At 36.5% G+C, this 15952-nt stretch overlaps 1 protein-coding gene across 1 annotated transcript in view; it reads left to right on the top strand.

The window, feature by feature from the left end:
- Window positions 1-15952, top strand: part of RASA1 (RAS p21 protein activator 1) — a 65214-nt gene that overhangs the window by 39790 nt on the left and 9472 nt on the right. Inside the window, exons 12-20 of the mRNA XM_086628742.1 lie at window positions 1506-1593; window positions 4111-4188; window positions 5452-5609; window positions 5908-5984; window positions 11471-11643; window positions 11854-12013; window positions 12197-12339; window positions 13022-13137; window positions 14377-14463. Of these exons, the coding sequence (XP_086484868.1) occupies window positions 1506-1593; window positions 4111-4188; window positions 5452-5609; window positions 5908-5984; window positions 11471-11643; window positions 11854-12013; window positions 12197-12339; window positions 13022-13137; window positions 14377-14463 (1080 nt within the window). The remainder of the gene's footprint in view (window positions 1-1505; window positions 1594-4110; window positions 4189-5451; window positions 5610-5907; window positions 5985-11470; window positions 11644-11853; window positions 12014-12196; window positions 12340-13021; window positions 13138-14376; window positions 14464-15952) is intronic.

Raw genomic sequence — 15952 nt, 5'->3', positions numbered from 1 at the left:
GGCCATTCCATGGGTCTTAATAAATATTAGAAAATTATATGTAGTCTACTTCTAGTTATTTTTTTAAAAAAACTTTGAGACAAAAGCTTAAAACTAGTGACATTTCTTAAGCTGCAAAGACTGGTGCTTTTGTTTGATGTCTGGATTTTTGAAAATCTTTTTAATCATTTTGAAAAATCCATTAAACTATTGGAATGAGGAGCACAGATATGGATAAAGAGTACCAGAACAGTAATAAAAAAATTACTGAAACGTTCCTTATGTGGGTTGGCAGTTATGCAGGAAGCTTTGGCATATATTGTAAACAAAGAATGTTTTGGTTAACAGTGACTGTCTCTTAAACAGCTTCTAAGAAACACTGTGCTGTAGGTCACAGTGTGGTTGGACAGTAAGTGGTTCTAAATGGGGGTAGGAGGATACACGTGGTCTCACCAGCTTAGGAAGCTGTTAGTGAGGAACTGTAGCTGAGACAAAGTTCCTTCTGCATTTTAAGCAGCTGGTAAAAGCCACCTTTGCCCTTTTCTCAGACACACATTGAAGTCTATCTTTGGTGGCAATCATTTAATTAGCCCCAGAGTTGGCTACTTGCTGCTCTCTTTCCTCATCCTTCTGCTGCAGCATGGCCATGCTGACACATGGAGAACGTGTCAGCATTTCTCCAGGCAGTGAAATGGATGAGAGAATCGAAGACTGAAACTCCTTTGCAAATGAAGGAGGATCCTTTGTGTAATGCTGGTTTTGTGAGAGCTGAATTTCCTTGAGCATAATGTGGAAGGTCATGAGTCAAGTTTGCACTTTAAATAGCTTGTAATTTAACAAAACTATTTTTGATCTATTTTTTGCCAAAGGAGTGGAGGTATACAAAACGGCAAAGTCAGTATAATTGTGTTTAAGGTTTGTATCACATGCTTTCAATGATCAGTATATGACCCAACATACATCTTACTGGTCGTGAGAGCAATGGGACACATTCAGATAGAGGATTCCTTACATTACTGTTGTTTCTTGAGCTCCTGAAAGAACAAATCTTCAGTGTGTGAATAACTGATGGAGAAGTACTGCTGAACCTCTGCTGCTTTTAAAGTCTCTGGGAATAGTCCTCATTGACAAATGTTTTCCACTACCAAATGGCTATTTTTTGCCTTTACTGGAAGTTAGCATACATGCCTATTCGGTACAGACCATTCTAAAATTTTCTGAATATTCTGAAACAAACTAACCACACTGAAGTGTGGTTTTCTTAAAATGGCATAATGCTTTAAAACCCAAATACAGCTTCAAAGGACCTGAGAAATTTTCTAGTTGGAGTTCTTCCTTTTGCCCTGTGTGATGGTGCTACATGTATAGACACAAGAATTGATGCAGTGTTTGGTGCTCCTTACAGATAAACAGCAGAAATGTATTAGTTCAGTGTAAACTTTGTTTTGGCACAGATCAACAAGTGAAGGTGTCTGTTAATATCATGAAGATTAATAAAACATTTTTTTGTTTTGTTTATTTTTAAGGCCAAACTGTTTTCAGATAGTAGTTCAGCACTTTAGTGAAGAGCATTACATCTTTTACTTTGCAGGCGAAACTCCAGAACAAGCACAGGTGAGAGCTTTTGTTGGTAAATACAATTTAAAAAGTAATTTTTTGTCTTGTGGTGTTTAACGATGTTACCCTTCTGAAACAGGAAGCAGGTGTATCACAAATAGTTAGTGGCTATGTCTGTATTAGCAGGTGTTAAAATGGAGTAGTACTGGATCTGTAAGGGGAACAGTTCGGGCTGAGAATCCAGCACCTACGTTACCTGCACTTGGTGGTTTTACTTTATACAAGTTCCAGCCAAGTCTCATGGACTGAACTTCCATTATTTTCCATTGTATGCTTCTGGAGAACGTATTTTTTTGACGCAGTTCAATTCAGAAGAATAATTTACTCTCCAAGACTTTCCCATGTTATAAATCAGAGCATGATCAGTGGAAGTTTTCTTTGAAGGGTGTGTTCCTGATAGGAAGTAAAATGCTAATGCACCTATGTGTGCCCAGTGACCAAAGTACACTGGACAGCTTCCTTTTACAGTTATTTGTCCTGTCCGTAAATTGGTGGCTGTTCATCGTTTTGGGCCCTGATGGTGCACAAAAAGTAAGGTTTTTCTGGTTTGGTTGGTGTCCTTTAGTTACTAGCTCTGTAGCAGTTATGTTTGCTGATCAAGAGTTGTAAGACAGGCACCTAATTCTCCGAAATTCACTCACCAGCAGGAGAGCATATCTAAGATGAGACAATGTCCTTATTTATCAAATTAACAGCTAAGTTAACAGCTCTGAAAGTCCACAACTTTGAAATACACCTGTTGCATCAGAAGTTAAGCTTTGCATTTGGTTTTATTTGAATGGAATTAAAGCTATTTAGAGCACTCAGACTGCTATTCACTAGAGCATGAAGGCTGTATAAATTTAGTATTCTTCTTGTGCTGTATATGAAGGAAAGCACAAAATTTTCTGTTAATACAAATTTATGAAAGTTGCTGAGATGACATCAGAATGATGTGCTGGCATTTGTCACAAAACTCTTAAAGTACTGTCTTTGAGAAGCAGCGTGCAGAATAGTAATTGAGAATGTATACACTAATTCCCACACTCATTACTGTACGTTCAATTTTTGTTACATCTGCAATGTGTTTTGTGTTCTAGAAATTAAAAGCATTAAGAATGTGTAGAAAGCAGAATATCCTGTCTTATTCCCTGAATATTTGCTATAATCTGCTTTTGGTTTTGATCTGCTTAACAGGCTGTTCACTGCATTTGTACAGAATACAGGGCTTTTTTTATAATATAGCTTTGGCCCAGGAAAGTTGATAGATATTTCTCTTTTGAGAAAGTTCAGCTTAAACTTATTCAGAAGAATAGTTTTATTTGTTTATTAAGGCTCTTTTATAATTTGGTAAATAAGTACAAAAGCAGCACCACTCTATGGACTGCATGTTGTCTTTATGGTTTGTACAAAACAAAAGTGAATGTTTTCCTTTCATGGGAAAGATTTTCCTGCTATGAGTGAGTATGGAAGCGTACTATGCATCCAGGAAATATTTCTGTTAGAGTATTTAGGAGGCATTTGTTTCTTCAATTGCTACTGCTTCTGAGAATAAAGAAACAAGCTACTGAAACTTCGTGATGCAAAGCTGAAAGCTTTTCCTTCAGTGGAAGGTTTTGAAAGCTGAAACCTGACTTGCGGAGTGCACTAGCTGAGAATAGCTGCAGTGCATATTACTGTATTTTTAAAATGGGGAAGACTGTGAAGGGTAAGATTGAAACAGTGCTGTACGTTATTTGATGTGATTTTTAAATTGTACTTTGAGCCTACAGACTTAAGGCAGCTGTTGGTCAAAACCTAAATTTTGTATAATATCTTCCACCCTCCAAAGGCCCTGTACAAAGCTCCTCTGTTAGCAACTTTCTCACGCTGCAGTGACTTTATCAGAGGTGGCCTAGTGAGTTGGCAGTGCCTCATAGCAGCTTATTTCTTTTAAAAAAATGCACACAAAGGCTCTACAGTCAGTTTGGTGTTAGAAAATCTGTTTTGTTTCTTTGATCAAAACCAAATCCATCCATCTCCTCTGCTTTATGCATTTGTGAGAAAAGTGGGGAACGTTGGATATATGCTTCTGTGTTTCTCTGTTAGTGCTGTTTTAGTTTGTTTGTATACACGGCATTACGACTGCCATACAGAAGTACTGGAGAGAATAATCAGAACAGTTCGGCTTGTTATCTGTAATTTTCTCAGAAGCAAACAAGTTTTGCCTCATTTTATATACCATTTGTAATTTCATGTAATATTATTACACTGGAAAATTGGTAAAGGTTACACTGTATATCCATTAGTAATGCTTGATATTTCTAGAAGAAAAAATGGTTCAGATTTGCAAATTCTTGTTTAGGTTTTGCTCAGTTAAAGATAAGGATTTTGCTTTAATATTCAAACTTGCGTACTTTGGAATTACAGAGAACTTAGGTTTTGCTAAGCTAAAGGGAAAACTTCAGATACTCCTTTTAGATATATGTCTGTTCCTCTGCAAGAAGCTGTATCTGACTTTGTTTTATTACACTGTTCTGTGTCCTTCTCTCTTAGGACTGGATGAAAGCTCTGCAGATGTTTTGCAGTTTAAGAAAAACCAGTCCAGGAACATCAAATAAACGTCTACGTCAGGTGAAGCTGATATTATGGGGTTGGCGATGCGTGTGGGGGAGTGTTTCATCTCCTTGTTGCAAAGTGATACTGATAAATCGCAGAATTTTACTTTCAACAGTAGTAAATTCTGCGTGTACTTACTTTCCTTGTTGGAGTTATGCAGTACCCTTGCGAAACCAGCTAGAATGACCTACACTTTGTTATAGTACTATATACCTGAAACCCAGAATGGCTTTAGGCAATGTGCACGTGCTTTGCTAGGTGTTAATTTCTGAGCACATTTGAGTGAAAGTGTAGAGAAGTCAGCATTTGTATCATCTTAGCTTTTAAAATTCGCGACGTATGGGAAACTCTGAAAATTTGACAGACTTACGTGACATGTAAACAAAATACTTGTTTAACTGATGTTACTTATTCTCAGTAACAAATACACGCCGAACCATGCTGTGGCTTAATTTCTCTTGGCCTTTAGAAAGTGCCAGAATTTCCTCAAAGGTAGAGGCAAATAGTCGTAAATGGCTAAGTCTTTGGAGAATAACAGGAAAATACTTCAAGAATATGTGATATTTTTGAATGCTAAGAATATTGAATGTAGTTGTTTTAACAACGGTGGAGAAAGTAATAAAATAGAATGTTTTTCAGGACGCACAGCTATTCTGTAGTTAACATTAAAGATGTTTAGATACTTCTGAATAAATTAGGTGAATTCACGTATAAAGTGGCAGGTGAAATTGGGGACTTCAAGCTGCAAAAGCACAGTAAAAAGAGTGACAATCTGAAATAATTCTTTACTTCAAAAAGTGAAGAAAATGCTCACCTACATAATGGAATAGAATGTAATATGTTGCACAAGGGAATTTTACATAATCTGTTAGGGAAGCACCAAAAGAGCCATTGTGTTTGGAATTGTCCGTGGCAGTTACTCAAGGTGCCAGTCTTTGATTTCAGTAAAATTTTCTGTGTATAGAGAAGTTAGTATTTACAAATCTTAATGTCTCAAAGATAATTTTAAAAGAAGAAAACAAGATGCCTTTAAAACATGGGGATGGAGATATGTTTTCAGTAATTATTTGAGTTACTTTTATTTTGTCACTGGTGCCTCTTAAAGTGTTGTTCCTTTAATTCTGTACCTTGCTGTCTTTATTGGGAAATTTTAGTTTGTATTCAATATTCTTATATTAACATTAAGCCTTGGCACAGATGATAAAATATAACTCATTCATGTGTTTTGTGTTTCTATTTTAGCATCAAAAAGTAAGTTTTTTTTTTGTTTTTTTTTAGGTCAGCAGTCTTATTTTGCATGTAGAAGAAGCTCATACGCTCCCAGTAAAGCATTTTACTAATCCGTATTGTAACATCTACCTGAACAGTGTCCAGGTAGCCAAAACACACGTCAGGGAAGGGCAGAACCCTGTGTGGTCAGAAGAATTTGTCTTTGAGTAAGTCTTAAGCTTCTTGAATTATGGAATCTCACTTGTAAGTTGCATTGCATTTAAGATTCTTAACACTCCGTGCTGTTTTGCATATGCTTTTTAACAATACTGCATATGTGTTTATACAGCAGCAACCTTTCAGCCAACTTCTGCATGGGCAGAATTTTCTTAAGGCACTTAAATATTTTTGTTAATATAAGTGTCTTTGGCTGATTATGAGAACTCTGGATTGAAATGAGTTTGGAATAAGCTTAAATGCCAGCCAAGTATAGTATTAATTGAGGCTTTCTGTCTTTTCTCCTAGTGATCTTTCATCTGATATTAATAGATTTGAGATAAGTCTTAGTAACAAAACAAAGAAAAGTAAAGATCCAGATATATGTAAGTATTTTTCTGTAAAAGATGCATATATATTGCAGCAATGGATACTTTGTGTGGTTTTCATTACTCTTGTCAAACAGTGTCACAAGAGAACGTGCTGTGTTTGTTTGTTTTGGATGTCTGGTACTGGCTTTCCATTAAATGTTTACAATGGGAATCTGCGTGTTTTTTAGTAATAAAATGCACAGTAATACAGTCCTGTATATCTGATGGCTTTCCTAGCTCTGCTCCAGAATAACTATTGTGTTACGCAACAACTGTGCTTACCAAAAAGAAAGAGGAAGGAGAAGCTTTCGGTATCAGTCAGCTCCATAAAACACTAAGTTCCATGGAATTTTAAGTCTGATTGCATGGAATTCCTTTTCGGGGTTTTTGTTGCTTCCGGTGAGAAAGTGAGAAAAGGTGTACTACTTTCATCATTTAAAAAAAAATATTTTTTTTGTTTCAAAATCTTGAACACAATTTGCCTTGTTTTCTTTCCATTATATATACCTCATCTGTCTACTTTCCTTGTACCACTCTTGGGCTTAAACCTGAAGTATCACTTTGAATGGGAAAGGATCCATATTTTCTTCTACCTTTTACAGAAGTTCCTATTAATTTATTTTCCTTATGTTACCCAGACAGTTACTTCTTCAACTGTGGTTTTATTTGTTCCAGCAAATTAGCAGCAAGCTGGTAAGACCTATCAGCTTTCTAGAAAAGAAATGAGTTGGTTTGAAGGATGTGGATTCTGAGCTCTTAGAAAAAAATGATTTCTTAGTTTAGTTATCCTCCCACACAATGTGTTTTTAGGTTTTTTTCCTCTTATTCAAGGTATCTTCTTTCCTACCATACTTGTTCTGGAGCAGCTTCAGCCCTCTGCCTCCACTTTGATGCCTGCAGGGCAGGGTGCGGTCTCTGTCCCCTTCAAATTTGTTCCAAGCTTTTTTCTTTTAGTTGTGTCCAGAGCTGTCTGTTCCAAAGCATGTCAGAGTATTTATTGCAGTTGGCTTCAGGTTGCATATATTGTTTTACTGGCCTGTTACATATGCCTCAGTGCTAATTTCTTTTTTTTTTTTTTTAATTTTATTTTATTTTTGAGATTTGTAGGGAAATCTTGACCAAAGTGGAAGAATTACTACTCATTTTGAATGCTCTTGCAGAACCTAATTCAATTTCAAAATTCTGTCTCCTTCCTCTGACTTGAAAACTTTCTGCATAGCAGGAGGAAAAAGATACATTTCCTCTCACAGACAAAAGGGCTCTAATTGCCATTTTGACCATATTATTGCACTGTTCTTTTATTCATTTGAGCTTGAAAACTCATTGTCTACCTACACCAAAATTCTGGTTAGTAAAAGAACCTTTAAAAGAATAGTTCTTGAACAGGATACTTCAGTAATGTCTTTAAAAGTGTTTTTGTAGTTTCCTGCTCTTTGTTCAGGTTAGGGAGGTTGCGTTGACTTTAGATGCATCCAGCTGGTGGGAGGTGATGGAAAGTTTTCTTATCTAGGTCAGGAGCAGGACTGGCTGAATTTCTTGATTGCAGTTAGGTACGCTCTTACACCATAGCCCAACAGTCCTTTCATTTTGGGATAAAGATGAGACTAAATCATTGAATGAACACATATGTCTGCTTACATCCCCAACCCTATTAAATATGTGAAGTGCAGGGGAGAAAAGATGAGGTAAACCAGACCTTATCTAACTTACCTTTGTGCTTCATTGCCTGAGTAACCCTTGAACTCTTCAAAAGCAAGAGAATTGGTTCCTTTCCTGAACGTTCTCCTTTCTAGCCACAGCTGTTAAACGTGGCCTGCTGTGAGGTGAAAGTCATGTAAGGCTGATACTATTCATTTTCCCAGTTAATTGGCTAAGTCACCTTTCCTGCTTGCTTTTCCTGCCACGTAAGGCAGATTGAAGGCCCAAAATTCTGTTACTGGTCTCACTGCTTTATTTTTTTCATCATAACACACCCAAGGTAAATGCCAAAATGATACTAGCATAAAAACTATTTTTTCAGTATTTTAAAATATTTACTGAGTTTTCAAGTCTTTGACTTTGAAGTTTGCCTATTATGAATATTCCATAATTGGTTTAGTATTTTTGTTTTTAACAAGTATTTCAAATAGTCAGAAGGGATACTTAAACACTTTAGTATTAATTTTTATTTACATTTTCTTTGTTTCTCTAACTGTAAATTGCATAAAGATTTGTACAAATAAATATATAAATATGGCTTGGAAAAAAAAAAAGCCCCAGAATGTATTAGTAGACTTCATCTGCTGCTACTACTGCTCAGATATAATTAAACAGTTGAATTAGTAAATCTCTCAGGAAAATACCACACAGCGTTGAACTGGAGTGGAAGTTCTGGTTTGGTTTTGCACCATGGTACTTGGTTAGTTTCAAGTTAGTCCATGTTGAAAAAGAAACATTTTTTACAATGGAGGTGGTCACCTCATGCAGGCAAGTCCGTAGAGCAATGTGTTAGCCAAGGCCTTTCCTTTCAGGCAGTTCCTATTTGCAGTAGTGCCAACGCTTATGTTTGAAACGAATGGCTGAGATTGTAGGAGGATGAGCTCTGCTAACGTGGCAGTGACTTGTGGCTGCAAAAGGCAGGATTTAGTATGTCCGTGTATTGAGCAATTTCCTCTTTCTCAAGATTTCAAATAGCTTTTATTCCGAATCAGTCATTGGAATCTTTTTAGAGTTTTTGTGATAGTTCTGGTTTGTTCTAGCAGGGCTAGACAAAGGCTTCATAGTAAATTCGGGTTCATTTTCAGTTTGAGGACTGGAACAAACCTAAGTTTGAACCACTTTTTACTTTGATTCCCAGGTTATAATTACTAACAATCAAAATACAATCTTGTTACTAAATATTCTGCCTGAAGTTTCATTAGCAAGTAAACCATTAAGAAATCTCAGTTTCATGGTTTTTTTACTGGTGTTTGTCATGTAAAATACTGTGATTCTTTTGGATCAAGATCATTGTGAAGAGAATTCTTAGCCATCTGTCTGGAGAGAAGAGATCAACTATTGTTTGTTTTGATTATTGTCTGTATACTTGTTTCTCTTGTAAAACGTGCTGGGTTGCAAAGTGGAAATATCCTGAATTTTTCAAGTAATAGTAGTCTCTTACTGAAGGTAGCCTACTGATTCAGTGTAAGCTGCTAGATGGGAAAAAGTCTTGTTCCTTTAAAGTTACTGAATAGAAATTATGATACCACTGTTCTGCAGTCCTTATACAGATATTCCTGTTCTGATTTTTTTTCTTTTTTAAAACAAAGCAAGATTATAGTATTTATATTATAGCTATGAAGTGCTGCTATAACCTCAGGGAAAAATTAAATCATCAGTTTGTTCTAGATCCTGTATTTCATTCACCATTTCTGTCAGAGACACACGTGCCTTACAGGTGCAAGCAAAATAAGAAGAAAAACACTTTGCTTAGTTGCTGGTTCAGGTGCTTTGATGCTGGAGGGAAATATTCTAGGAAAGTCAATTGATTACCTGGTCTAAAGACATAGTCCCATCCACACTGGTAGTAAGTCACAGATGATGATGAATTGTTTTTCATGCTACTTGACTAATTTGAATGCATTAGTTTGTGTCAGTTCATCAACACCAAAGAATATGGAATAGGCAACAGGAATGTCCTAAAGTAGGCATTATAAATATGATATTTTTCTGTTCCAGTATCAAATGATATCCTGCTATGTATTGCAACACTGGGGCAATGGGAAGTCTATGGGAACTGCTGACGGTTTCTGCAAGGCTGTGTGGTGTATTGGCGTTACAGAAATGCAGAAAAAAATCCAAACCCCTTGGTTTTGTTTTGTGTTTTTTTGTGGTATTTTTTTTATTTGTTTGTTTTTAATGTGAGGAACTTAAAAGCAGATCTTGCTGAGAGGCATTGAAAGATCCAGACTGACAGGCTAAATCTGAAATCTTAACTGTGGACCCCTCTTGGAGCTTGGTGGGTGTTACACTGGCACAACATTGCGTCTGCAAGTGCCTGTGTCCTTTCCATGTGAAATAACTCCGTTCAGGAGCACACGTGCCTGCTCCAGAGGGACCTGTGCTCCCACTTTGCGTCTTGCTAGCCAGCTGCTGGGCCAGGCTTCAGCTGCAGTCCAGGTCATTGTTTGGCAATTTCAAGGTACCAGCACCACTGAAAGCTGAATTAATGATTTGGCGGTTTCTTGAGTTGCCTAGATAATGAGGAAAGTCAACAAGTTGCTTGGGAACACTTTTTTTACCTAATTTGCATAAACTATTACAGCCTTAATGTGGGAGTTAGTATAAAAGAAATACATATGGCAGTGTTTGGGAAAGCCGTAGCAATGCTATGAATTGTAGGAAGGAACAAAGTGGTCAAGGAACAGACCTGATGATGGTATCAGCCCAAGGCTGTAAAGAGGACAGTGAATTCTGAACACTATTTTTAGTTTCTGGCTGATACCTGGATTTGCAGGGTAGCACTGTTTTACTCACTACTTGAGTGTAAAGAAAACTGCGTCAATATCCATGTGGCATTTTTGAATGTATAGGTATACACTCTTTACAGAATGCTTTATATTTCTCCTTCAGTTTACAGGAGTCTGTTAAATCCTTAATTAATTGTTATTGACATAGTCATTAAGCTATTTTTGACATAGAGCTGTATGTGAGGTAGAAGATTATGAAGGAGATTAGGCACACAGAATAAAGAATATCAAGACAAGATCTGTAAACCTGTCCAGAGTTTAGAAAGAAAATCTATGTGTATTCATCAGTGGCGATGTCAGTAAACAGACCTGCTGCTGAAGATGGCTGTAGTCCTGCAGGGACTGGAGTAGCTAAGGACTGAGTGTGCAGATAACAAATAGGAACGTTGATGTCACTGAGGATGTGGAAAAGGGGGTTGGGAACAGAGTCAGAAGAAAGGAGGAAGTAGCAACCAATACGATATGAGACAGAATGAAAGTTTAATATTATTTTGATCAAAATTTGTGTTATATTGATGAAATTAGAAGAAAATAATTATTTGATTTGTATAGTATTGATTCAGATTTTTTTCCAGGAAATTTCATGGTAAAACAAATGCAGAAATCCTCCACAGATTTCCATAGATCTTCCATAGAACAGATATAGCCATGGCCTGTCCAAATGGCCAAGCAGTTGATGCAGAGCAAATAATGGAAAGTTGTGCATCCAGCAGAATTGTGAAGTCCACCAGCTGTGCAGTGAGCACAGACAGCTTCACAGACCTAGAGACCATGACAGAGTGGGGTGTTCTATGGAAAGATCGAGTTGACCCTTCGTGATGTTCTGATGATTAAGATTGATGATGATAATGATTTTAAGAGAAAATCTGTCAGTATATTGATGGCAAAAATCTTGATTACTCATTAATATTCTTTTGCTGAAACAAGATGACGTGTGCTGAAAATAAACTGGTTTTTTGTTCAAGAGACTTTTGCTGGAGATTATTTACTTGAACAATGCTTTTTTTCCTTAAGTGTTTATGCGTTGCCAATTAAGCCGATTACAAAAAGGACATGCAACAGATGAGTGGTTTCAACTCAGTTCCCATGTACCATTAAAGGGTATTGAGCCAGGATCTTTGCGTGTTCGAGCACGATATTCTATGGAGAAGATCATGCCAGAAGAAGAGTACAGTGAGTTTAAAGAGGTATGAAGTTGTTTAACTTTCCTTGGTTTATCTGTCAAAACTCATTTTGTTAGTTGTTTTAGACGGATGTCAGTAATACTGGTTGACACCATTAAATAATATTTATAGTGACATCTATATATCACTACAGATGTATGATATCAATTTTTCCAAAGCTGTTACATGTTAGGAGAAGCTTCTGAATATTGTAAAATTCTGTTTTTCTTTCAGCTTATTCTCCAGAAAGAGCTTCATGTAGTCTATGCCTTATCACATGTTTGTGGACAAGATAGAACACTGTTGGCTGGCATTTTATTGAAGATTTTTCTTCATGAAAAGCTTGAGTCCTTGTTGTTGCGAACACTAAATGACAGGGAGATCAGCATGGAAGGTACTGCACTAAATTACACTGAAGTTTACTGGAACTCTGAGCAGGTGGGGAAGGCAGGGCTCTGGTGCCTTCCTTTTTTTCCTCCTCTTTTAGTTGCAACATCAATCAAAGTGTAAACACAGCACATTTTTCCTCTGCTTTTTGTTTCTTCTCAACTTTTCACTTTGCCATCTCTTTTTTCAGATGAAGCTACTACCTTGTTTCGTGCCACCACTTTGGCAAGTACACTTATGGAGCAGTATATGAAAGCCACAGCAACAAGTTTTGTTCACCATGCACTGAAAGACTCTATATTAAAGATAATGGAGAGCAAGCAGTCCTGTGAGGTGATACCTCGAACTATGTTTTTAAAATGTTTTGGTTTGTTGACACAGAATTAGAATTCATTTACATGAGAAATACAGGAACTGAATTCATTAAAATATCCCCCGCCCCCTGCCAGAGATTGGCTTTGAACAGTATTCATAGTAGAACTTTTTTAGTTTTTTAATTAAAGTTTCTTTAAATTATCTATTAACCCTTTAGCAATTGTAGGTGGTTTTGTACTGAGTGTCCTAACCTAAAGAACTTCTGGTAACCTCAAGATATCATAGAAGTCAATGTCTGAACTTTAGTTTTAATTTAAAACTTCCTGATAGTAAATGATTGTTATTGATCCTGAAACTGTTTTTAAAATGACCCTACTAACTTCTATGTTTCACTTTAAATTGATTGTGGAAAGGATCGGAGTCCTGAGAAATTTAGATTGAGAGAGACAAAAAGGTTATGCAGATGGATAGTAGTGAATATCTGAGCTGTTGAAAGCCTAGTGTATTAGAACTTAAAACCATTGCTTCTTCACATTTCCTGACTAGCCATTGAAACAGACTTGTGAGTTCTGTAAGAAACTTGTATAGCAGCAGAATATTTAATTTACTTGGAAGTAGTATTCAGTGTGTAATATTATGAAACTATGTATGTGGTTCTAGCTAGGAGAAGAAACATAATCTTTTTCTCTTTTTGTTTTAGTTAAATCCCTCAAAGTTAGAAAAAAATGAAGATGTAAACACTAATTTGGCACATCTACTCAGTATACTTTCAGAATTGGTGGAGAAAATATTCATGGCTGCAGAGATACTGCCTCCGTAAGTTTACGCTTTTCTGTTTAGATTTGTATTTGAAAATTCCTGTTTGTGTGAATTACATTGCACCTTAAAATTATATTCTTACTGGTTCATCTTCTGCTAATCAGTTATAAGACTAATGTCTTTAGGGTTGCTCTATGCATACAGAGGAATATGGTTGGGGAAAAAAAATAACACTTTCAGGAATTAATAGGGCTTTTTGCAAAAGCCTCTGGCTAGCACATGCACTTTTCTTTGAAGGAGAAGCTACTAGACCCAAGAGGACAGGGAAAGAAGAGTAATAAAAATAATCAATCTCATATTTCCACAAAAAGGTAGAAGACAGTAGTATTTAGCAGACAATTATATATATTTAAGTCGATTACAAATTCTTTCCAGTCTTCCTCCTCTGAGAAACAGATGGAATTATTAAAAGCATATTATAAATACAAGCAGGTAATAGTAGAATGATACCATGCTATGATTGCTTCTGTGTGCTAGGAAAATGCAGAGGTGTTTTTTTTTCCCCTTTTTTTTAATTGCTAAAATAACTTGTATTCATAGTTTAAATTTGAACCATCTATCAAAAAGTGGATAGTACTAAGAGTTTTCTTTCACTGTGTCAGTAGCTTTTAAAGTATACAAAATCCTCGATTTTGAGACTGCAAAGTAGCACAGAAGTGTTTCTTTTGTATAAATGCTGGCAAGGTTAGCATTAAAAGTTGGACTTTTTTATGTTATATGATGCAGCCCTCAACATTTTCTGAAATACACCAGAATTTTCCCTTTTTTTTTTAATGGGAGAGGACTATTGCTGTAGTGGCTTAATTTTTACACACCTAACCCTCATTTGTGGGAAGAATAGTTGTTTAGTTAAGAAGAGAAAACTATAAATATATATATATATATATAAAGATCAATTTTGAGGGTTTATCTTTCTAAAAAGGAAATAATACTTAAGAAACAGGAAACAGATACAAAACATTTAATGCACATCTCAATAATTGCTGAATTGCATATAGAATTGTGTATAAATGAAGATTTCCATGCCATTTATAAATTTACTTTTTAATATAAATTTAGAAAGTGACTTTTTATAACTTTATTAACTTAAAATAACTTTAACTAGGAGTGAATTTATAAAGCTTATGTCTAAATTACAAACATAGAATTGATAATAGTTGGTCTAGATCCTTTCTGACCAGCTTTTTTTGTTTCTGCAAGTTTAATGGAATCAGTAATTAGCTATTATTTTTGCAGGACATTAAGGTATATTTATGGGTGCCTACAGAAGTCTGTTCAAGACAAGTGGCCAGCTAATACCACCATGAGAACCAGAGTTGTTAGGTAAGTTACATGTCACTTTATTCTGAAAATAATCTTTTCTTGTTAAAGACATACTTCAGAGTGCTTATCTATGTTTCTTTCAGTGACAAAACTGTATAATGCTTACATAGGTTACAGCTGTAATTAAAATACTTCTGATGCTGAGGCATGATATCCCAATTAAGGATTATGAGCTTGCTAGATTCTTAATCATGTTCTTAGAGCCTTGCCAGAATAAGATGATGTAGTATAGAGGTCAGTATAGCTTTACTTAGTAGTTTTAACCTGTAATATACTTGTGTTTTGTCAAGTTTTACAAACTGATCTAGATAGCAATTTATTTTTTCGTCCTGGGGAAGAAAAACTTCTCTCAAAACTGTAGTTAACTTTTGTGATACCTGTAGAGAGCCACTGACCTCTGAAGATCATGTTCCTGTCATATGCCATCTGGGAGGACTGCGTCTTACCCAGAGACTCTTAGGTATTGTGTGTTAATTGCTAGAGAAGTCTTAAATGGTGTGAGATCCATACCCTTTAAAATGCAGACCCAACATGGTAAGAAATCTAATACCTTCTCATAAAGACAATTGGACTGTTGTTAGATTTTGCTGAGGCACTCTCTGCGTTGAGATATGTAGTTTTCTGGATCAGAGGAGGCTCCTGGTTGCTGGTGTTTGGTTGCTGGTTCTGTTCATTCTGAATCAACAGTCTGTTGGTTTCTAAAAACACCTAATTCTATACTGTCCCAGTTTTGTTTCATTTCTCTGCTCCTGCCAGAGCTCCCCTAAAAATGTTGGAGGAGGTTACTGAACCTGGTTCCTCTGAACTCGCGTCAGCCACAGAAACTACAATGTACATTCATAAAGTACATAAGTTCTTCCCCTAATGCTGTCCGTTTCCAGTAGAGGTCAAACCACAATCTTTGACAAAGACATGGTCTTGACACTGTTTTTCATATGGTGCTGGGGGTTTGAAGAGTATTGGAGCCATATCTTTCCTTTTCTGCAGTGTCAGCAGTCACATGATTTGTCAAGGTTAATCTCCCATGCACAGACTCCTTCAGAGGATTTGTCTTTGGGTTTTGTTTATCATTTTAACACCAGAAGCCTTGGACTATGTCATCCGGGGCACCATGCAGGGGCTTTGCCTTGAAATTGAGGTTGCTATTATTGTCAGAGCCTCTCTTACTTTGAGGTGATAACCTACTGGAAGGCTGTAGAGCTTAGCAGTGAATACCATATCTTTTTACTCTGCTCTTATGAGACCTCACCTCGAATACTGCGTCCAGTTCTGGTGTCCCCACCATAAGAGAGACACAGATTTGTTGGAGCGTGTTCAGAGGAGGGCCACAAAGATGATCCAGGGGCTGGAGCACCTCTGCTACAAGGACAGGTTGCGGGAGATTGTTCAGCCTGGAAAAGAGAAGACTTCGGGGGGACCTAATAGCTGCCTTCCAATACCTGAAGGGAACCTACAGGAAGGCTGGGGAGGGACTTTTTACAAGAGTGTT

The sequence above is a fragment of the Tauraco erythrolophus genome, chromosome Z, assembly GCF_009769465.1.
Source record: "Tauraco erythrolophus isolate bTauEry1 chromosome Z, bTauEry1.pri, whole genome shotgun sequence".
NCBI lineage: Eukaryota > Metazoa > Chordata > Aves > Musophagiformes > Musophagidae > Tauraco > Tauraco erythrolophus.
The sequence above is the reverse complement of the archived record's forward strand: the minus strand, read 5'-3'. Positions and strand labels throughout refer to the sequence as shown.